General features: G+C 34.7%; 1 protein-coding gene across 2 annotated transcripts in view; it reads right to left on the bottom strand.

Annotated features, from left to right (window-relative positions):
• Positions 1-21908: 21908 nt before the first annotated feature.
• LOC123873271 (lachesin-like) overlaps positions 21909-24928 on the bottom strand; it is an 81328-nt gene continuing 78308 nt past the window's right edge. Inside the window, exons 7-9 of one of the 2 annotated variants that reach the window (XM_045918069.1) lie at positions 24337-24456; positions 23468-23638; positions 21909-23078 (exon numbers count right to left, since the gene is read on the bottom strand). In XM_045918069.1, the coding sequence (XP_045774025.1) occupies positions 22828-23078; positions 23468-23638; positions 24337-24456 (542 nt within the window). In that variant the 3' untranslated portion in view covers positions 21909-22827. The remainder of the gene's footprint in view (positions 23079-23467; positions 23639-24336; positions 24457-24928) is intronic. The other variant, XM_045918061.1, reaches the window with a different exon arrangement.

The raw sequence follows: 24928 nt of genomic DNA, 5'->3' as shown, positions 1-24928 counted from the left end.
TAAGTATATGAAAGTTTTTCACGGTAAAAAGTAGCGGCCCGTCTCAAGAATGCAAGCTTTCTCTATGCTAAAAAGTCTCATTAAAATTGGTGACAAAGCAATAGACAGAAATAGTTTTGAATTAAAATAGATATAGTTGCCTACTACTCCATTAAGTTAACTTTGGTTAACCAATTTTCCTAAAAAAAGGATGAATATTCGTTGGGCAAAAAGGTCAACCTGAAAATTATTATTTTTACCCTTTTGGTCGTACAAATATTTTTTATTAAAAATATTTACGTAACACAATTAAACTCCACCGACGACCACAAAGCTCTTTGAAGAGTGTCAACGTCGAATTATGTATATTTATTCAATAAGGCTTGGATACCTGCATTACGCGAAAAATCATGCGAGTTTAGCCTAGTCCTATTCAACGTGATCTTTTGTGCATATCATTATTAACATATTTCCATCCACTATTGGTTTATGCCTCTTCGATAGCGCAATCCACGACTACCTGCCATGTCGTCGACACACTACCTAACCATAATAAATTATTATTAATTAATTCTGGTAATAATAATATAAATATCCCTTAGCAAAGTTTAGGTACCTATGTACTCGGTACACACTATGTACCCAAACTCTTTACAGTTAGCATTGCTCACTTTAAGGATAAATAATTTTCCGGGATAAAGAGTAACCTACGAGAAGACATGCCCATCTCCAAGACGCAAGGCTATCTCTTTACCAAATTCGTCGAAATCAGTTGAATGGGCCATGAAAGATAGACTTTTCGAATTTGTAATAATATTAGTACGGTCTATGGACTGTATAAGTACACAATTATATAGCCCCTTCACTAAAATTAATTATCGAAAACCGGTTTGGAACTTAGTGGATCAGCTATTTTGTGTTTTGTTGTTTTATTTATGCAATAAAAATAATCATACACGCTGACGTAATTGATATAAGACCACAACCGTGTTCACTCGGATGGAACTATAATTTCATTTCAATTATCTTTGCGGATTTGCCGCGGCCGATCCCGCTACCGCACAACAAAAACTATCAATTTTGTTTTATTTTAAATTCTTTATTGCACATAAAAAATAGAATGTACATAGGCGATATTTATACCTAAATAGAGGTATTCTCTTCAAGTGAACTTTTGTTATTGGGGACATGGTGATTTAGAAGTTAGTAGTTAGAGAGAATGAAGCAAAAAGAAAAAGAAACATAGCACTCACACTTCTTTATAACTCACACACAAGAGTGTATGAGTTATAAAGACATAAAAACTTAAATAATAATTAAGTCAGGCACAATATAATTTTATTTTTATTTATTTTTATTTTTATTTAAAGGTTTACCAGCGATTTAACTTGTACTAATTTAGTTGTAGATACATTGGTTTTTCTGTCATGCTCAACTATGTTAAATCATTTAAAATAAATAAAAATATAAGTAGAAATAATACAAGTAAATACACAAAAAATAAATATGGTGTACTATTTTGAATAGATACACCATAACGAATTCGAAGTTCTAGTTATTTATCTTACAACTACCAGATTTCTCCGCATTTCAAGACCATGTTAAATTATCATATTGAATTGATTATGACGTCACTTACCGACCCCCATTTCTCCATTATTATTTAACGTTACCCCTTTCAAAATTAAAACAAAGTTTAGTAATTTAGCACGGAATAGACAGACTGACAAGAAGGCTTTTTAGGGTTATTATGACTTATTTTGTAATGCTATCTCCAATAATAATTGTTATATCTAATGATTTTCCTTGACTTTCCGGAGTATTTGGACTAACAGTTTCTAAATATTTATTAGTTAGATGAAACCAACTCATTTAGACTAAATTGTATTAGAATTAATATTCCAAGCCTGCTTTTCACTTTAAATTCTGCGGCAATAGAATAGAAGCAAATATTAGTTAAGTATATTAAGTATATTGCTATTCCAAACATTAATTTATACCTAGAATTTGAAGCCAAAAATTCTTGATTTAAGGCGTGAAGGTGACCCTGTTTAAATTTAAACTGGATGTAAAAAGCATAAACAACTTTTTAATCCAACAGTTTCAGACTACAGCACGTTTAAAAATTTTAGCCAACAAAACCATTGCGAATGCGAACTCAATTTGACGGAACTTTTAGTTAGTTACTAACTAACGTCTATATTAATTTAAGTATATATCATTATTTTAAGTTAGTAAGATGAAGTACGATTGTAAATTAAAAATTTATAACACCCCTGACAAGTGAAGGTTAGTAACTAGAAAAGAGCTGATAGCTTTCAAACAGGTGAGCCAATTTTCTTGGATTATAGCTAAGAACAACTACGAATGTGGTCAACTACGAACTTCCTCGTATCAAATCCGAAATGAGGAGATCCGTAGGAGAACCAGAGGAGCCTACATAGCTCAACGGGTCGTAAAGCTGAGTTGGTAATGTTAATGACCTGATGAGTCGCAAGGAGCCACTGGATCTGGGCAGTGCAAGACCGTGACATGTGGAAAACCCCATAAGATATCAATGTCCAGCTCGTCATGTCGGTTGATAGTCATGATAATGAAGATGTGGTGAACTATCTTCAAAGTAAGAGCTTATCATCTGAATATTTCCGTACTAATATTCTTTGTAGGACGCAAAATACGCACCACATATTCAATATATTTACGAAGCTTTGGTATATTGAGAATGAATCCGATGCCTCACAACGGCCGTCACTCGGCACGCTTGTGCGTCTACTCGTCGCCACTCATCACCACTCGCCACTACTCGCCGTGCTGCAACTCTACTCACCACCACTCGCCACTCGCTACGCTTCGCTTCAGTCCCCGTCACTCAGCGAGTTCGGTCTGCGCTAGCTCTTAGGAAGATTCAGCTAGGAAATTTAGCATCAGGTTCATTACACTGAAAACACAAACACTTCAAGAGTTACGTTAAGCTCTCACACTCCGGGTACCCACGCCAGGTTTAGATTATCGCTTGAGAGAGGTAATCATTATTCTTCGCGAGAACGAACAGGATTAGCACCTCGCAGCCCTCGGCTAAAAGGCGGCGTGCATTATTAATGATGTACTTGTGTTTTGCGTCTCCATATTTAGACAAACGATGAATTTGTCGCTGTTTTGATTATATATGAGTAGTTAAGATGTAACCTATGAATGATTGTATCTTTTTTGGTGTCATTAAAGTATGAAAAAACAATCAAAATCATTTATTCAAAATAGGTACTATTGTACTTTTTGTTTGTATGTAAGTTAAGTACTTACCTAAATATTATTAACGGCAAAGCTGACTGACTGACTGACTAATCTACCAACGCACAGCTCAAATCACTGGACGGATCGGGCTGAAAAGATTTTTTAAAATTCAACCCCTAAGGGGGTAAAGTAGAGGTTTAAATTTTGTGTAGTCCATGCGGATGAGTCGCAGATGATTCGCTGCTTAAGATTCCCCGTGGAACTGCGTTTATTACAACAGAAAGATAAAATTTCAAGTATCCTTAATACGTATACTAGAAAAGGTTTTAAATAAAGATTACATTTTAACCATAATAATAGAAATGTCTACTCCAAATATTTTCGAATATCTACGCGTAAGACAAATCTTTGTAGATATCTCATCCTATGAGATTTCACAAGATATTCACGTATGTTACCTGAAAAAGTGCCGTGATTTGACTTGTCCTCTTATTTATCATCTTACTTTTGCGTTGCTACAATTTTGAGCCTGAGCAGCGAAGGTGAAAATAATTTTAGATAGAATAAATAAACATACTTCTATTGTGATAGTTAGTTGATAAAACCACAAATGACAGTAGTTTTTATAAAATCCTAAGGTCATCATTAGGTATCATTCATCAAGCCATTGTCGGCCCACTACTGAGCACAAGTCTCCTTGAGATTGAGGAGGGTTTTGGCCTAGTAGTGAGTATACTAAAATCCACCACGCTGTCCAGGTGCGGGTTGGTACTTAAACTTCACACATCTATCAGTAGGTACATCATGGAAAACTCCTCGCGATGTTTTCTTTTACCGTTAAAGCAAGTGTTTAATGGCTTATAACACACATAGCTTCAAAAGTGCGTGTCTGGAATCGAACCCTCAACCCCTTGAATTGAAAGCGGACGTCTTAACTACTAGGTTATCACCGCTCAATTAGTAAGACACATCTATCTTAGGGTTTTTGCAAAGCTTTGTCGAGGAAAAGGCTACGAAAAGTGTTGGCGCACTGATTATACAGAGATGCAGCAGATGTCTCGTTGGCCACGTTAAGTTGTTTGTTTGTGATTGATGATGATTTATTTCTTCTTTCGTAACATGACCATGAAAACTCTTCTTTTTAAATACCTACTTATTCCTTGAGTATTTATAATTACAAGAGCCATAATAATAAGCCTTGTAAAAATTTGAGATTGTTCAATTTTGATTCACCATGATCCTCTCAGAATGAGAAGGGCTTAGGCCGTAGTCTGCTACGCTGGCCCAGTGCAGATTGGCAGACTTCACACACTTTTGAAAACATTATGGAGATTTCTCAGGCGTGCAGGTTTTCTCACGAGGTTTTTCTCAACGCAAGTGATATTTAATTGTTAAAATGCACATTTTTGATTAAAGATGATTGAAATTAAAGATCAGACAGTTCAGAGAACTTTGATAAATACGGTTACTATTAGTAAATTGAACCTTCGCTAAAATTATAGGTATATTCTTAGTAAACCTACTACGGTTCTGTTCGTGTTCGAACAGGGGAAACAGCAGAAAATCTAAGTTGGTTGGTAAATTGAATCTTACAACTTCGCTTAACTACGGCAATATAATACTATCGTATCCGTTAGATTACAAGGTTAAAGTTTGTAATAATTAACCTTCTACTAAGATTGCGAGTATGTAGGTAGTGAATTTGAGCACGTAGTTGCTACAAAATTCAGAATAGGTTTTCGTTGTTTTCGATAATAGATTGCTAACTAGATGATTCCCGAGACTTCATCCGCGTGGATTTAAGTTTTTACAAATCTCTCTCTCTTTCTCGAACTTTTTGATTTTTCGGGATAAAAATAATATGTGGTCTACGTGCGACCCCAGGATGCAAGCTATCTCTATACCAAGTAGATGATGGTCGCAACTTATTCCATGTAATTAGGTTATAAAAACCCCATCCTCTTTGATTTTTCGGGACTAAAAATAGCATATATCCTTTCCTGGGATGCCAGCTATTTTTGTATTTTGCTAACTAGCTTTTCACAGTCAATGCGAAATGAAATGTCTATCTATCTGCTGATACTCTTTCGCATTGATGATATTAAATATGGATTATGATATTTTGTGTGTGTTTGTGAGAGTGGCGGAACTTTGCCCCGGTATCAAAGAAGACAGTGCTATTTTTAACCCCCGACTCAAAAAGAGAGGTGTTATAAGTTTGACGTGTGTATCTATGTATCTGTATATCTGTCTGTGGCATCGTAGCTCCTAAACTAATGAATTGATTTTAATTTTTTTTTTGTTTGAAAGGTGGCTAGATCGAGAGTGTTCTTAGCTATAATCACTTCACTTGTCGGGGATGTTATAAATTTTTAATTTACACTTGTTGTTACCTACTTAATTTCAGGTAGCTTAGTAAATCTATCCACTAATATCATAAAATAAGTAAAAGTATGTAAACTTTATTGGCTTAAAACTGCAACTAAATAATGAAAGCTGAACGTTTTTTATTTTGAAATATCTATTAAATTGGATATCAGAAATATGTAGCCGTAACAACCATGGTCGTTGGTTTGCGCAGTAGCTGATTTGATTATTTCACCAGTTTGTAGTTAACAAGCCGTGCGGGCTTTTATTAAATTTCGATACAACACGTTTTTTGTTTGAACACAGTTTCGATGTAAATGTGGTATTTTATTTTATTTTTAACCCCCGACCCAAAAAGAGGGGTGTTATAAGTTTGACGTGTGTATCTGTGTATCTGTCTGTAGCATCGTAGCTCCTAAACTAATGAACCGATTTTAATTTAGTTTTTTTTTGTTTGAAAGGTGGCTTGATCGAGAGTGTTCTTAGCTATAATACAAGAAAATCGGTTCAGCCGCTTGAAAGTTATCAGCTCTTTTCAAGTTACTGTAACCTTCACTAGTCGGTGGTGTTATAAATTTTTAATTTACACTTGTTATTGATATAAAAGTCACTGATGCTATTGCAGGTAAGTACACCAAAAATGTCGTATATTTTTTTCTCCTACGTCATCTGTAATCGCTCGTGAGATTTATTGATCTATACTAATATTTATTGCTATCTAAACTGTCATGTTATCTTTTCATGGTTTAACCGATCGGTTACAAATACAGCGATAGCTTTGAATTAGTACTTAGTAGGTAAGTTAGAGTTCAACTTTTGCTTGCTCTCTTTAACATTAATTCAAGGTTGAGTGATAATGGAGCTTTTATTCATAGAGCAGCGAATCAAGCGATTACTGATAGGCACAATAGACGTGAGCGGCTAATTAAGTCTGACTCGATGGCAATCCTTTCTGCATTACAATGAGGAGCTTTTGTGTTACTAAACGCGCGGAGCTAATGGGGTGCACATAAGCCGTGTCTTTGTTCATTACTACCGACCGCTCGCGGCTTCGCTTGGTGAAATATAAGTTCTCTTTATTCCCTATCCCGTGGGGATTCCGAAAAAAATCCATAATTACAATCGAATCCATAGCTTCAGCTTTCTAGATCTAAGGGTTTTGGGCTAGGTGATCAGTCAGTGAGTGAATCAAGATTTTTTACAAAACTGACCTGTTGGAGTAGGTACCTAAATGGTACCTAAGTAGGTATAATGTTTTCATGGTTCATGTATCTGACCTTCTTTACTCCACAAAAACTTCTAACTAACTAAGACCTTCTTTACTCCACAAAAACTTCTAACTAACTAACTAATTTTGATGTATGTGGTATCGTTATATCTAATCTTTCCATCATCTCGAGTGACACTAGCTATAATTTTTTTGAATAAAATTCAATATAGCAAGTCAGTCTTGTTTTTTTTTAAATTTATAGCTTGTTTATCTTATGTGTTGTAGCTTACATACATAAAAGAAAACACCTTGCCCGCAACCATTTATATTTCCCATGGCTATAAGGAACTCCTTACGTTTAATTTGTTAAAGGCAAAGAGTTCTTTACTGGAATCACGTGCGTAGCGTATCATAAGAGTGTGTCCTGCTGAGGCGATTAATCTTCGATAAAGCTTTTAAAATTTTCTTAAATTCAAGAATGTTTAAGTTAAAGTGCACTTGTTCGTTCGTAAGAGTGTAATATGCCGATTCATAAATCTGTAACAACTTTAAGTTATATATTTGAAGGAGGTATTAAGGCAAGCTCGGAATGGGAAATAAGCTGGAAAATAACTTTTCGTGGAGCTGGAAACGTGCTGCATAATAATTGCTTTATTCGCGTATATTTGGTTCTCAACATTTGGAGTTACAATATATAACGGACTTGGATTTATTTTAAGTTATTGCTGTAGCCTACAGGAATCTCTAGAAAATTTCCACGATTTAGAAAACTGAGATCCTTAAAACAATATTCAGTGGTACGGATCCTTAAAACAATATTTCCCCAGTAGTAAAACATTTTTAGTAAAGTTAACTTTTCAAAATATAAATAAGAAGCCCTCACGGGGCGACAAAGTAATACACTGCCTAAAAAACTACTTAATTTAACCAAATAACTATTTGCAGGTTTATTTTTTTCTATTTCTATCTAAAGTATGGAATCCTCTGGGCTGAGTTTGACTTGCACTTAACCAGAAACCATTATCTATTACCGGCATAGTCTTACCTATATCTGTCGTTAACTTACGACAGTAGTATTCAAACTACTTATAGTCAACAAGTGTAAATTAAAAATTTATAACACCCCCGACGATCCAAAGTATCTGAGTTTTCCAAAACATCATTTTCAAATAAATAATTATGTATTTAGGCAACGTCCATCTTGACAGCTTGACATTTGTCAATTGACATAATACGTATATTATGAATCTAACGGTTATCTAACCTTCTTTTCTACAAGAAAACTAGAAAAGAGCTGATAACTCTTAAACGGCTGAACCAATTTTTTTAGATTATAGCTAAGAACACTCTCGATCAAGCCACCTTTGAAACAAAAAAAAACTAAATTAAAATCGGTTCATTCGTTTAGGCGCTACGATGCCACAGACAGATACACCGATACACAGATACACAGATACACAGATACACAGACACACAGATACACAGATACACACGTCAAACTTATAACGCCCCTCTTTTTGGGTCGGGGGTTAAAAAGGATTGCTTTCAACTCATATTATAACTGTTCATTCTATAATTTAATACTATAGCAGCGGATTTAGTGAAACTGAGTCAAACATTACCAATTCATCGTGGAGATGCGAGTTTCCTGTATCAACATTTACGTTAGTTTTATCTTCCATTGCTTCAGTGGAAACTTGCAGTGGCGTTTGTAAACTTTGCAGTGTTTTGTTTCAAAGTTCTGAAAAATTTCTCGGGTCTTAGCCCGGATATTTAGGAAGTTGTAGTCAATGTATTGAATATAAACAGACTCTTTCATGAAGCAACTACCTAACTCTTTTTAATTTTGCACAGGTGGGTGGTGGTTCTTTATTTATATACCTAATATGAATGAAATAAATCACACAAATATTATAAAGGCGAAAGTTTGTGTGTATGTGTGTGTGTGTGTGTGTATGTTTGTTACTCCTTCACGCAAAAACTACTTGGCGGATTTGGCTGTTTGGACTGGAGATAGATAATATCCTGGATTAGCACATAGGCTACTTTTTATCGCGGAAAATCAAAGAGTTCCCACGGGATTTCAAAAAACCTAAATCCACGCGGGCGAAGTCGCGGGCATCGGCTAGTACGAGTATAAAAACACGTCTTCAAGTTTTCTAAATTAATAGATATCTAATGATAAAATTGGCAGAAGAAAATTTGTGAGAAATCGGTAACATTGGAAATATTGTAAAAATGAAAGTAAAAAATCTTAATAATATTTGTACGGCACTTCGGCACTTCGTGTATGTTGGACTATGTAATTAGATTTATCACCTCAGGTAGGACCTTGTGGAGGTATTATGTAAGTAAATAATTGGAATCTGAAGATATTGAAATCTACTGCGAAGTTGTTGATACAAAAGTTGAAGATACAAAATATGGGTGATATTTTGTATCTGTATTTTTTCTTTTTATTTATTTGCGGCTTTGTTTTATAAATATTATGTAATATTATTTGAAAAGGATCATGTAGATGGCCCTACGCATCAGATGTTTGCGTGACCATACATCCACCACCATACAGGGCGTAACCCGAACGCTAGCAAAACTTAGCGTTATTATTATACTATCTAAACACAATCCAATGCCAATTAACTTCACACTAATATAAAGGCGAAAGTTTGTGTGTATGTGCGTGTGTGTGTATGTTTGTTACTCATTCACACAAAAGCCACTGACCGGATTTGGCTGAAATTCAGAATGGAGATAGACAATATTCTGGATTAGCACATATAGGCTACTTTTTATGCCGGAAAATCAAAAAGTTCTCACGGGATTTCAAAAAACCTAAATCCACGCGGATGAAGTCGCGGGCGTCAGCTAGTAATAAATAAATTGCCTTATTTTTTAGTTTCAGTGATTGAGTATTTTTCAAACCGGCAATATATAGCGTGTAAAATTCGAGTCAATGCCCCAGCTATGACGCGGCATTGACTCCGAGTAGCCTACTTACGCAACGTTCGTTGACCTCTAGCGTCAGTCAGATGTTTTATTTACAATAGATATATTGTGAACTTTTAAATAATACAGGATTTTTTTGCTTTTTTTTGTTATCTTATGAATAATCATCAGTATTATCAACCGGCTTTGTTTTTGCTAGCGTTCTGGTAACACCCTGTATACCGTAGCGGTATTCTGTGTAAAGTTTCACTTTATACAATCGGAGTATTCAAATTTTACTTCTACTCCTGGGTCTGGGTGTTTAGAGCTCTTAGACGCTACTAGAAATATTACTTAATCTCTAAGATGAAAAATCTTGTAATATTTTGTTGCAAATGAGGTAGAAGTAAAAGAGTAATGAAATTGAATTGAAAATAATGAAACATGACTGTACTTTAATAAAAATTAAATTAAAAATTTAAAAAACCCCCGACACATAAACCTCTAAAAAGTAAAAAAATAATAGGTAAGTATGTATGGGCCCTTTAAGAATAGTATAAATAGTAAAGTTTTTATCCAAGCGCTCGTTGCGCCAGGGGACCGCTACCTATCATAAACTATGAAAGTCATCTGTTGTAGAAAGAATAGTCTTTAGCGGTCCCCCGACGCAACGAACGCTTGGATAAAAACTTTACTATTTATACTATTCTTAAAGGGCCCATACATACTTACCTATTATTTTTTTACTTTTTAGAGGTTTATGTGTCGGGGGTTTTTTAAATTTTTAATTTAATTTTTATTTCACGCTTTTTAAACTTTTATTCAAAAATTACCGTTTATTTGTGCCATTCTAAAACCCAATAAAAATCCAATCAGGCAGCTAATATCTCTTCAAAAGTAACATCAATGTTATGTTAATTATACCACAGATTATACGTTCCATGAAATATTTTTGACCGAACATCACTAAATCAAGAATTATCTGAATGACTCACATAGTTTAACACGACCAAAACGAAATATCTGTTTCTAACATGTCGTTGCTTTAAAAATGTACCCATTTTACGTAGTCGTATAATAGTTCGCTTTTCAAGATATACCTACGATTAAATTGAAATCGACTTTCACCCGATGAAATAAGGAATAAAGTGGCTTGTATTTCATTTTGTTTGTTATTGCATGTCAAATTTTTATTTGACATAACTTTCAAAAACCGGTCAAGTGCGAGTCTGCCTCACACATGAAGAGTTCCGTACAAGTTTTTTTTTATGTAATGACAATTCAGTTGTCGGATTTTTCTCTTTACTTGGGCCACAGGAGTAGAGTGCTTGGGCTATAAGATATTGCTACCTGCCTTTCATGATTCTACGTAAACGGAAAGTACCCAATTTATTAGTTTTGTCAGACAGACAACGAAGTGGTGAAGGAAAACACCGTCAGGAAACCTGCATGCTTGAGAGTTGGCCATAATGCTCCCTCAAAGGTGCGTGAGGTGTGCCAATACGTGCTTGGCCAGTGTGGTAGCTTCTCATTCTGAGAGGAGACTTGTGCTCAGTAGTGAGCCGGCGATGGGTTGATCCTGATGATGATGAATTTTAAACGTATTTTGTCAAAGTAAATAAGCATAGTTCAAGCAGATAAAATAAAAAGAAGGTGCGCCTAATGCATCATCCAAACCTGCGCGACAAAGCGACTACGATGCGGAAACCTCAGCCGCGCGGAGGGTCATCGCCTCCTACGATATTTAATGGTGCTATGCACACCTACGCGACTACAACTGCAGTCGAGGCTACAACATCTTTTTTTTTTCTACAGATACCTACTGAACCCTAAAAATAGTTTGACTATGGTTTGGGTTTGGGTTGATTGTTCGTGGCATCGATGTGTTCGTGGCCTTTGGTTGACTGTTGGATATTATAATTGAATTGATGTTTTCTCGTTTAACTGTGATTATAATATTTTATAAATTAGAAACTCCGCGCCTACGATCCAAAGTATCGGAGTTTACCAAAACATTATTTTCAAATAAATAATTATGTATCTAGGCAACGTCCATCTTGACAACTTGACATTTGCCAATTAACATAATATTATGAACCTCTGTTACAATAGTAAAAGATCCCAGGGCCACCAGCCGTCACGTATTTTCTGACGAACGAAATGTGGATGATTGAGTAGTGTTAGTATGTACTAAGAACGCATGCCTGACAGACCTGCTAGCTTGCTTAGACGGCCAATTTTCAGGTACCAGGTAATCAAGGTACATAAAAACATTACTTACCTCACGTAAATTCTCCAATTTTTTTAATTTTTAGCTGATTTTTTTTTAATATTAATAATTAATTGACAAAAGTAAACTATAAAAGAGTGAGAGAGAAGTCAATATATCCTAATACATGTCTTACTCAGTCTCATGCGCGTAGATAATGATGCCCTCGCGCTCAAACCCACAGAGGCATTAAAATTGAATTTAGGGGATGATTGGCCCTCTGGATCGGTCTGTCTTCTTGTAAAAGGTTTTAAAATAGTTGTCTGGTGGACATATATAAAAATGGAGCATCAGAATTTACGTGCAGTTAAGTAATTACTTATTTTGGGAGCTTTAAAGCGTCTGCAAAGCAATACGGCCGACGCGGGAAGTGTCTGGGAGTATTGGCGACATATTTTTAAGGATATTGCCTAAAATATACGTAAAAATCAGTTTGGAGAATTTACGTGAGGTAAGTAATGTTTTTATGTACCTTGATTATCAGATACCTGAAAATTGGCCATCTAAGCAAGCTAGCACGTAGGCTAGGCATGCTTTCTTAGTACTTACTAACACTACTCAATCGTACATATTTCCTGTGTCAGAAAATACGTAACCTCTGGTGGTCCTGGGATAAAAGTAATAAGGAAACCAGAAAAGAGCTGATAACTTCCAAACGGCTGAACCAATTTTTTTGGATTATAGCTAAGAACACTCTCGATCAAGCCACCTTTCAAACAAAAAAAACTAAATTAAAATCGGTTCATTCGTTTAGGCGCTACGAGGCCACAGACAGATACACAGATACACAGATACACAGATACACAGATACACAGATACACACGTCAAACTTATAACACCCCTCTTTTTGGGTCGGGGGTTAAAAAGGCAATCAAATAGTGAAACAGAAATAAAGGAGCATTTCATGCTTGGGAATAATGCACTCTTGGGAAATTCTCACAAAAGGCAGGTATGCCTTTTATTTTTGTTGGCGACGTGTATTGGAAACATACGCCCGACGTGGTAAAATAATTGAACACAATATTATGCATAAAGTGATAATAAATGAACCTCACAAAAACGGAAAATTAAATGTAGGTTTTACGTGAAAAGCTCTTACGTACATCTTAAAATCCAAACTTCTGTCTTACTATCTTATCTACTAATATTATAAACTGGCGATTGCACGCAACTTCGTCCACGTGGATTTAGGTTTTTTAAAAATCCTGTGGGAACTTTTTGATTTTTCGTGATGAAGTGTGATGACGACGACGTGATAAAACTATCACGACATCTGATAATAACCAGATAGGTCTATTGAATACGTCTCCACTCCACTCCGCTTCAGTGGAAATGCACCTTTAGTCTGGTATCAAGATAATTACGTAAGGTGATGTTCATTTCACAGCACGGAGCGCAGGTGTTTCATTGGTTGTCTCCGAGATAGTTTTCTTCGTAGCAATTCGATTTAAAGTTTCACGATACCTATTGGCTGTGAACTTAACAAGTAATCACAAATAACGAGTTTCGTTCCAAATTTATGGTTGTAGCCAATGATATTATTATCTATGAATGTGAAAAGAATCAGATATGGTACATAGGTGTCAAAAGTGAAGCCAAGACACGGTTCGCATTCGTAGAGCTCTATCTCTTCTACTTTCGTGCAGTTTGTATGTTCTGTCTTACTCTTCATCGAGCACCTATTTTATACGCCATGTAGTATGAACGACGAACGTAGCATGTCAATACTATAATGTCAATATTTTTGGCACTAATATTTGAACATCAGAATATTCGTGTGAAATCTGTAATTTGTGTGATATGAAAAGATTGTATAGTTTTTTAACAAAAAATGAGACAAAAGAAAAGGTGTCTATTCGTCTCACTCCAAAAATATAATGTCCTTCCTTTAATAGTGAAATTGCACTTGATAAATTTGCGAAAGCAGTAAGTAATAGGGTAAGATATCCTAATTTATCCATTGAAGAAGCCATTCAACAGGGCGTAGAACCTCTACGACATGACGACTTTTCGCAGAGCGAAAAAGTTGTTAACTTTATTTTATTCCACCTCTTTGTTCGAATGAAAGATCGATTCAAATGTGTGGTATATGTTGTATTCATTTGTATTTGCTAACATATGACAAAAATAACATACATTAATTGTTATTATTATTATATGTTTACAATGGCTTTATTCAAGGGGTGACCAAACAAATTAATCAAAACCGGAAATGCATTGACTGTTATTCTGGAGCTGTAAATGTTTATAAAAAGTAGCAACATCGTCTTTAGCGTAGCGTAGCTTTGTAGGGTTAGTGTAAGATTTTATATCTCACAAACGTTAATGTGTGTGGTGGCGCTCTTTAGGGAAGGCCTATGTCCAGCAGTGGACGTCCACAGGCTGATGATGATGATGATGATGATGATGATGAAACGTTAATAGAATTCGATCGTCAAAACATTTCAGCGTTAAAGTAAAATGGACCTTGACTGACTAATTTCTAAGCTCAAGTTCGTCACACGTCTACAACCAGCGCTAAAAGCGGAAACTTTAGGAAATTAAAATCATTGGTATTTGGTTTTTGACTTAGAGTCAAGGACTTAAGGTTCATTCTATTATTACATTATTAAGTTTTAATGCTCGAGTCCTATCAACGTTGGCATCGGTAAGATGGGATATCTCATACTAAGCACACAGGTGATCTAGTTTTGAAACAAACATATTTACAAGTAGGTATGGTGAAAACTATTTTGTAATTCTAATTTAACTATTAATTGGTTAAATAATAAAGTCGACTACAATTTCGCATAACTGCGTAGAGTACGTACTTGAATTATTAGCAAACAGCGGGTCTCTTTATAAATATAGGTACATAATAATTACCTCTATGTTTGTTATACTTCGAGTTAATGACTGTTTGATAGAGCGGGGACCCTTAATGTACATAGTTTTGTTTGTACCAGCCAGTTTCAGTTGAATTTGCATTTCATAAACTGTTGAAATATGTTGGTTGCTATATAATTCACAGGTGGCCTGGGAAGACTATGTTTGGGTGGTCTAGATTAAAATATATTAACGTGGAAGTAAAGCAACACCAGTCCGATCTACTAACTGGATAGATGACTTTTAGCGGTGATCTCTATTTTGGTCATTTGTATTCCTGCTTTACCTTACAGTGAGGCTCCAATTTTACTTTTCTATAGGTCATCAGCATGATCAGCCTGTGAATGTCCACTGTTGGACATAGGCCTTCCCAAAGAGCGCCACCACACCCAATCCTCAGCCTTCCTCATCCAGTCACTTCCCACCAGCCTCTTTATAACATCGGTCCATCGTTATGGTTTGGGCTATGTTAGTTACCTTGGTTCTCCTGCAGATCTCCTCATTTCGGATCGTATCCCCTAGGGAAACTCCTAACATACAGCTAGAGAGCTATAGTGAGGGCTATGTTAGGACTTGTTAAGGTGAATTCTTCAGTTGGCTCCCTCGGCCTCCTCGAAATATTTCTACCTAATTGAATTATTTCTACAGGTAATTAATTGCAGGTAATCCTTAATGAAGTAGGTAGTCTTTAATGAATAATTACACCATAGTTGACACTATTGCAACCATGGATGATACCGCTGGCGTGCCCGATACTCGAGCCTAATTTGAGCCAAAGACCTATTTTATTTTCATTCCTCTGTCATTCCTCTATCATTGCTCTTTCCAAATACGGAAAATCCTCTCTGGACTGTCGAAATTGCGTTGTGTTCAAAATTCGCGGGATTTTTTCATCCTAGGTATGAAAAAAATCGCAGTTGATTTTTATACTCATTAATAAACATGCAGCATCTAGTTAGTCTATTACTTTTCGTTGTATGTTTGTCTATTGCTGTGATTTATATTTATGATTTGTAATTTTAGCTGAAAAATTAGCCTGTGCTTACTTGGTTTTAAACAGTCATCGAATGGAATCGAAAAACTTCGAATGAAAATTAAGGAAAAAATCTTAGTAAGTACCTAAGTGATAAAATACAGTTAATATGCAGCCTTCACATAATATAAAACGAGATTTATTAATAAAAATGCTTATAACGTAAAACGAGTAATCATTTACAAAATCGCAGACATCTGTGATAAGCATTGTCAATAGCTCCCCTTAATACACTCGGAGCAGACTCTCTTCAGTGAAGTGCCCTCATTCCAATTCCCCTCAATTTGAATTCACACCGAATTCAATTTTCTAAGTAGCCGAATCCGTCTCTGATTACAGTCACGTAAAAACACTTGTTACGCAGTCTGAGACGACAAGGCGCATCAATCACCCGCGCCATGTTTAGATTGCTCAAATTAAGGCCGTTAGTGTAAGATCCTCGTTGAGAAAAATAATGGCACTGATAACTCTTCTCTTTCACATTCGTTTAGATTATGTTGTTACATTCCATACTTTTTTCGTCGTATACGGGCTTTGTTGTTTGAGTTATCGCTTTATTGTATTGTTAGACTAAATGATGCCCGCAGCTTTACCCACGTGGATTGGTCAGATCCCCTGCAGCATCAGGATTGAGGAGTTGGAATCCAAATTTTTTTGTCGAACAATGTCGCAAAGTTCCTCTATCGATTAAAAAAAAAATTACGCTAATCGGTTCAGAAATCTCGGAGATATCAATGCACAGGCAGAAAAACACAACTCCTTCATTTTTAAAGTCGGTTAAAAAAGTAGCATATGTTACTCCTTGCTAAATCCTCTACTTATCTGTGAAAGACCCAATGATGTTAGAGATATTGTAAGATCATTGGAAAGACCCATCAAAATAGGTTCAGCCATTCCGAAGATTAGCCCGTTCAAACAGACAGTCACTTCAATTTTATTTATTAGTATAGATTTACAAAATAACTCTAAAATGAGTTTCCGTTCTAAATAGAAGTTATTAAAGAATAATATAATCAGACAATTATCTCCAATCTCGAATATTGAATTTGGCTTAGGTGAAAGTGATTGACGTCTTTCGATCAGCTAATTTTCCGTCCAATCACTTAGCCCATGAATAAGCGAATTTCGATTAAGACTTGATAAACTAATGAAAAAGCTATTTTTTATAGTTTTTTTTTTGCTGTCAAGTTGCTTTTAAGTAATGCATAGTGAAAAAAGTTATGTACGCCATCCATAGACCATAGTCATTAGTCATAGTTCAATCTACCATAATTCGTCACGTTCGAATTTCAAATGATTTTTCTGCGTTTATAATGGACTGATGTGTATTATGGACTAATATGGATCTGACTGAAAATCCACCACTCTTGACTCTACCACCGTGCCTCCGCAAACCTTTACAAATTGAAGGAATAATGATAATTGTGCATTTCCTTAAAAATTCTAATATGTATTTGCAATTGTTAACTGAATTTGGACCTTTATTTGAAGTTTGATGTTATGTATTACCCTGTAATGTGACATCTCTCAGTTGAAACCACTGCAAAATGTCGTTGATTCAATATTATCGTATAATTTATACAAGTATGTTTATACAAGTCATTGAATATTATATTAACTCTTCGATATAAAGCTCTTAAATTAATATGGATTGTCCCAACATTTAACATAAACTAATTAATTTATTCTGAAATCGTGGAATCGAGTGACTATAATAATGATATCGATGCATTTCGGAGCATCCGTAAATTGGACTAATTAATCCCTTATAACGTCAAAGGTAATTGCTATTAATTGGTACTTAAATCATAATTATTATTATACGTGCCTCTCTTCATTAAATTTTAGGTTATTACCTAGGTACTTATTTTTTTTTATAGGCGTTGAAGAGGCGTTGTTGCATTAAGGTGCGGCAGTGACGTACGCGCGTCGCGGCTGGAGAGAATATCGTGCGGGGCGCTGACGCGACGCGCAGTTCCGCTGCAGTGCAGTTCGAGTGCGTGGGCACCTTTATAGGGTAGATTGTGGGCACCTTAGTAGGTATTTTAAGTACTTGACTACTTGAATACTGTATAGACTTTTGCTATCAACCAATTATAGCTAAGTAATTTTATTTTATTATTTCTTTGGCGTAGACTATTATTAGTATTTAAATAGGTATATATTCGTTTGTACGAATTAATTTATTTCAATACTAGTGACTCGCCCGCACGGGTAGTTTAATACGATTTTCGTAGGGATCTAATTTTAAAAATAAAATATAGCGTAAGTCACTCAGGAATAATGCAGATATCAAATGGTGAAAGAATTTTCAAAATTGGTTTAGTAGTTCCAGAGATTACTTCCTAGAAACAAAACAAACTTTACTTCTTTTTAATTTTAGTATGATAGAAGTATGGATTTATTAGCATTAATGCACGTCATGTAGTTAGCATTAGTTTCTAGAATATGTCTGCAAAATTTCATGGACTGTGGTTGCTTAATATTCAAATGAAATTGGAACTACGATTGTATGAAACGAGTGACGGAGAGAGCCCTGTTAAGCAGGGTAACACAGTAACACAATAACACAATAACAGTATACAAGATATCTATTTGCTTTAACGGTAAAGGAAAAAATGACGAAATCTAAATGCCTGAGAGTTCTCCACAATATTCTCAAAGGTGTGTGAAGTCTTTCAATCTGCACTTGACCAGCGTGATGGTAGACGGCCAATCCTTTTTAATTCCTCTCAAAAAGGATCTGAAGCCCGTGCTCCGTAGTGAGCCGGCAATGGGTAATGATTATGATATATTGCAATGTGCTCTCGCGCTACGTATTGTAACTTAATGATACTATGTCAGAAATCTTCAAGGAAGTTCAGAAGCACCGTTACAAGACAGACCGAACGAGCATCCACTATATCGCAAGCTCCTATGATCTATTGCCCTCCCTGCAGACCTTAGCCCTCGAGAGGACTTGTGTATGTTGGGCATGGGGCTGTCTGTCGTTTACAGTGTGGTCCTCGGGTTGGTTGGCGTGCTCTGGTTCCAGCATGTCTCTAACAGTGTTTGGAGGCAGGTAGTGTTCCAGTGCTGGGTCTGCTGTGGCGGACATCCGCTGACGGAGTAACGCGGTTTGCCGGTCCCCTGTGCCTGTGCTCTATCGTTAGCGGTGGGATGGAACTTGGTAGGAATCCGACTTCCACTGTACTTCCACAGATTGGAATACTTGGTTAGCGATCACTGTACAATGAAGCACTTTTCATAGATATATTATAATAATAATTAATATTATTATGTATTTGGTAAATCGCATTACTTCTTTCTTAGGTCCTAAGTACAGGAATAATTTTGATGGTTGGTAAATGGTTGGATCCTAATATTGTAGATGGCTATTTATAAAAAAAAAAACAAGTATTAAATATTATAATATGCTCTTTTGGTTTTATTTTTCAACGATTAGGATATTAACGTACATTGTACAGAAGAAATTTTACTGACTAGATACAATATTTATTTGTTTTTCATAAATTTTTCGCATGCAACTTCAATTATTGTGAGATATATTTTTAGCATTTAATGTTTTTTCATGTTCTAGGGTCGTTACTTGTTTAATTAACCATATTCAAACATATTGTTTATCGAGATCTTTTGATTTAGTGTTTAAAAAAAAATACCCATGTACTTAAATATCTTTAAAGTTGCACTTGAAAACTACAAAATCCATAAATTAACATTATTTTGATAGTAAAAATAGATAAGTGAAAATTCAGAAAATGTATATGTAAAAGAGACGACGACATAGTAAAATAATAATACTGCCCTTTATTTACAATATATAGAATTGTCACTATATATACTTTCCAATATAAATCTTACAATTTAATTAGGTCTATTATTATCATTAATAAAAATTACAGTACAACTTTCGCATAGCTGGTAAATAATGCAGGAAAAATCTAAGATAATAATTTAAAGTAAAAATTAAGAGATCAAGAATTTAATTAAATATGAAATAACTTATTAGGCTCGAGGCAAATTTTTTATTATTCACTATTGATAAAAAAAACCATTTCTGTTCAAATAATTTATTTGAAATACATTGAGTCTAGGTAGAAAGCTTGAAGTAATAATAAATTAACATTAATATTATCTGTGACTTTTTAATCAAAATTTTATTTTTGATGGTAGGTATCTATAATTCATATAAACATACACCATAGCATATTTTCTATTAGCAATATATACAGCTTCTTAAACGTAAACATAATATTATTATTATTATAAAGTAGTAGTCAGTATTGTAACTTTGATATAAACAATTACTATTCCTTTTACACTTAACTATGAAATGTTATTAAGTACATGCAAAATTAATTCGATTATATTCTTCCATCTTATATTAATAAACACTATATACAAGTTATTTCTAATTATTATCACGTTACGCGCTGTTTGAGGCTTGAACAAAATACGGAACCCTAAAAAAAAGAAAGATATAATTTTGCTAGGTACCTATTTATAACATTTAATATAGTAATTAACATTATATTCATACATTATTATTATAATTAGATATCAAAATGATTCACCATATTTTTAGAGCTAAACAGGCCAGTCCAAAACACTAGTTAGCCAAACGGCCAAAAAGTAATGTGTTTATTTAAAATATCGTAGCTTAGAATAGCAGTTCAACAGTTAGACAGAATTTTCTGCATGTATATCAAATCAGACATCTAGACAGATTTTTTGCAGCCCTATTTATTCGACATTATCTTTCTCTGTTATCAATATACGAGTACGATGCGACAAATCGTAGGTGTATAGGTACAACTTAGAAAAATTTGACAGTAAACATTGGGTATTAAACTATATTTTGTTCGAGTAACCCATCCATTAGGCTGACCGCACTTTGGATACATTTTCGTAAGAATATGTCTCATGTGAAACCCACGACCACTCACGAAATTCGAAAGCATACGTACGATACAATTTCGCATCCAAAGTGCGGTTTACCTAAGAGTTAGATGTTATTATGTTTTGCTGCACTAAGACTAACGGATAACTAGCAGGCAATGAAATAACTGACAGCAAAACCATCCGACGTTTTACAAAATTAAGTATAATCAATCAGTCATTTCACAGAAAAGAAATACATCAGATTCATGGTTATTATTTATCAAATCGTATCTTCTAAAGGTCGCCCTAATTTGTTATTCTTTTCTGCTTGAAGCTTGACAGCTTGATATATTCGACTCTAATAGATTTGATGTAGTATTTTGGTGCTAATAGGGTTGTCAACGTCGGAATGTTTTGAATAATCTCGGTGCCTTTTTCTAGTTTTTCTTTTCCTATTTTCGTAGCAAATCAACCAATAGGTATTTAGTAAAAATATGATACCAATTATTATGAATCAAAACGTAGCTTACAATAACAATATTTTCATATTATGCTTTCCAAATAGTCATTAATGGGATAGTTTATATAATATTTTGGTGATATTACCTACTACTATTGAAAATAACGGTTAATTTATACTGTGGATATAAACAATTAATAAAACATTATTTTACCTGAAATTAAATAATTAAAACAATATTATGCATCATTGAGGAGCTTCTTGATGCTTTTATTTTTGATGATTACGATTTATACTATTTTTACAACAACAGCTCTATATTATTTACAAAATATTGTAAACTTAACTAAATACAGTGTTTCGGTTTATATACCTAATCATGCCAGCCTCATTATTGGCAGTAATTTTTAATAAAAAACGTAAAAGAATGGGCCATAAAAAGAAAGAAAATGCCGAAATTCCATAGAAAAAAACCCAGCGTCGATAAAAATTATTTATTTGGTTTTATGAAAGGGTGTAAAAAAAGGTCACAAATATGAACTTAGATTCTCCAAAATACATAATCAACTTTTGTGAGTTTTGGGTTACTATTACTTCGCATGTTTATTACTTGCATCTATAATGGTGTGTTTAACATTCGGAGTTTTGTGCATTTAATATAATAATATATGTATATTGTATATATGTAATAAATAATAATATGTTCATATAACTTGCTTTAACAGTGAAGGAAAACATCTTGAGGAGATGCCTGAGAGTTCTTTATAGTGCTTTCAAAGGAGTATGTACGAACGCTGTCAATCAGCACTTGGCCAGTGCGGTAGACTATGCCCTAAGTTCTTCTCATTTTGAGAGGAGACCCGTGTTCAGTAGTGGGCCATGATAGGTTGATCATGATGATGATGTCGCTGGAGTAGCTACAGACTGTATCTGCGTATTTACATCTCTTGGACTTCTTTTTCTTTTTTACTACAAAAACAGCTGTTATTTTAATATGCAATGTCCTATCTTTGGGCTCGTGGGTGGTTATTGATTTATGAGAAACTACTTAAATGCATATTTGTAGTCTTCTATTTATGCCCTATCATACTTTATTATTTATTCCTTTTGGGGTGTATAAAGATTTTATGAGCTTGATATACGACGCCACCCGGTCATGTGACGTCACAACCCATAATTTTGGTACACTGACTAAAATTAATGGTCAGGCCCACTACTTCGATGGCAATGATAATGGTTTTTGAAAAACATTTTGGTTAAATGTATTTAATTGTGGTTGATGTATTTACATCATGTATGATGTTAATCTTACATCATATTACATTGTAGTGACTAGTATGTGACATAGTGCAGACTAGTGACATCCTTTTCCAAAGGGAGTATTATGAAAGGAATAGCAATAAATTTTACTCTTGCCATTTTAGTTAATTAAAGAGATGATATAAATGCAACAGAATAAGCCAAAATACCACAATTAATTCACAATTAAAATATATAAGGTGAATTTAAGACAATAAGTAACTTTAAGTATAAAAAAATGTAAAAAATCAAACATTTAATCGCTTAAATAAACAAATACGTCAAGGAACGCCACTATTCATAATTCTTTAAGATATGGTGTCTAATAAACTAAGAACGGCTAAAATAATCATTGTCGCGGTAATAATCGATGCATTATTTGTGGTATAGACAACTTTTCCGTCATTTGAGTACCATTTGTTAGCTCGATCTGGTACGCGATTGCTTTTCTCTGGCTCTTGATCGTCGAAGTCGTCATAGACTTCTGTTCCATACTCATCGTCTGAGGTCGTCCTCTCGTCTGTATATTGATAGATGTGTCTATCGTTACCTGGTATTTCTGTGAAAGAGGGATTTTCAATTATAACACGACGATTTCCTACTTTTGCGTATCACTTTAATGCTGAGCGCACATTCGGTTCTATCGTATGAGCTGCTTGACTGTTCCAAATGTAACTGACCTATTCGTGTTCGGGCACACAAATACAAACACACAAAATCTCAGGTGATAGTAGCCAATGTGCGGCCAGCCAAAGTCCCTACAGAAATACGACTAGGTAAGTGTATAAATGTTTGACTGGGTACAGCTACATAAGGCAACTTACAGTTGATTAAAACTGTGTGTGCTGTTCAGACCACTTGCTTTCAGTTGAAGTGGTATAGTTGCTCGGTAGTAAGGCGTAAGGTTACTACTATAAATTAAATGAGTAAGATTAGGAAATATCATACCATATAATCTGATTTTGCTCTCCACGTCTCCTAGGGAATTTTTGGCCACGCATATGTAGCTTCCGAGGTCTTCACGCCGTATGTTCTTGATGGTCATAGACATTTCCGCTTCGAACATGGATTTTTGTCTTACAGCCATCTCGTGGTGCTCAGATGGTATTATTAGCTCACCTGTGCCAACATTTATTACTATGAGCATTTGCTTTCAAATCCAATATTAGAATTTCATCTTTCCTCCGCCAAGTTTTATGAAAAATGTAAAAACTTCGGGCAGACACCTAGAGTTTTATATCCGCTTTATAATTTGTTTCTTTTTTAACTTGATGCTTTACCCAAGTTCATCATAATCCTATTAGCGTTTAAATATGAATTTTTAAATACTTGTTGGAGAATTCTTGCTGTATTTTAAAATCTGAGTGGTAGGTACGTTTGTTGAATTTTTCAAGATTAATTTCCGATTTAATAATTTCTAGTTGATACACTTCAGCGTTGTTGGTGTGGTCTTTAATTAACAAGCTGATTCACCCCGGCTTTGCTCAGCATAGGTGAAATTTCCAAAAACTCGTCTCTTTTTAGCTGGGGGTCTAGTCATAGAAATACTTACATATTACGAGTACCTACAAAACAACCCATCCCATTTCAAGACCCAGCACTTTGAACTGTACTTTGGTATGTCAGCCAATCAGTTTCTTTTTTTAACGTACATAGATTTATATAAGTAGGTAGTATGCTATTTGAGAATAGTATACTTAAACAAAATTCGTTGTATTCATTCTGAGTTTGGCGCTATAAAAAAATTAAAATATTATAAAAAAGAACTCCAATGTACGAGCACTACAATTTAACTACTCAAATAAAAATATATTTACCGGGGTCTTTAACCCAGTAGTTGATAGACTTAGGCGATGATTCCACGTAGCACTCCAGCGTAACATCGGTGCCTAGCGGAGCTCCCACTAGCTGGTTAGGCACCTGGATCACTGGATGAACTGAAATGGTAAATAATATTAGAAATCTGCGATATATGTTTTATATCTACTAGGTATATGGGTATAGTTAGTTACTTGTTATTTTCATTACTACATTAGGATTTCATTACTACATCTCTCTCTCTCACGCACACACACACACAAAAGCGCGCGCATACTAATGCACAAAAACACACACGGACATACACACACACACGCACCCACACATACAATACACTAACGTTCTTAAAATCTGACGTCATCATAGTATGCATATATTGATAAGAACTGTTGAAACTCTACCTATGCATATTATAGTGACAAGAACAGCTGTTGAACGTCTATTCAACTTCTTCTTTATGCATCCTCGATTACGCCTTTTGTTTATCAAAGTGGTGTTCAGCAACTAAGAAGTAAGAACTCCAAAGTTTACAATCTCTGAACTATATTCTTATAAGTAAATAGAACAATATTTTGCGATTAACGACTACAA

Source organism: Maniola jurtina, chromosome 2 (assembly GCF_905333055.1).
Source record: "Maniola jurtina chromosome 2, ilManJurt1.1, whole genome shotgun sequence".
Taxonomy (NCBI): Eukaryota; Metazoa; Arthropoda; class Insecta; order Lepidoptera; family Nymphalidae; genus Maniola; species Maniola jurtina.
This window is presented reverse-complemented; position numbering and strand designations above follow the sequence as displayed.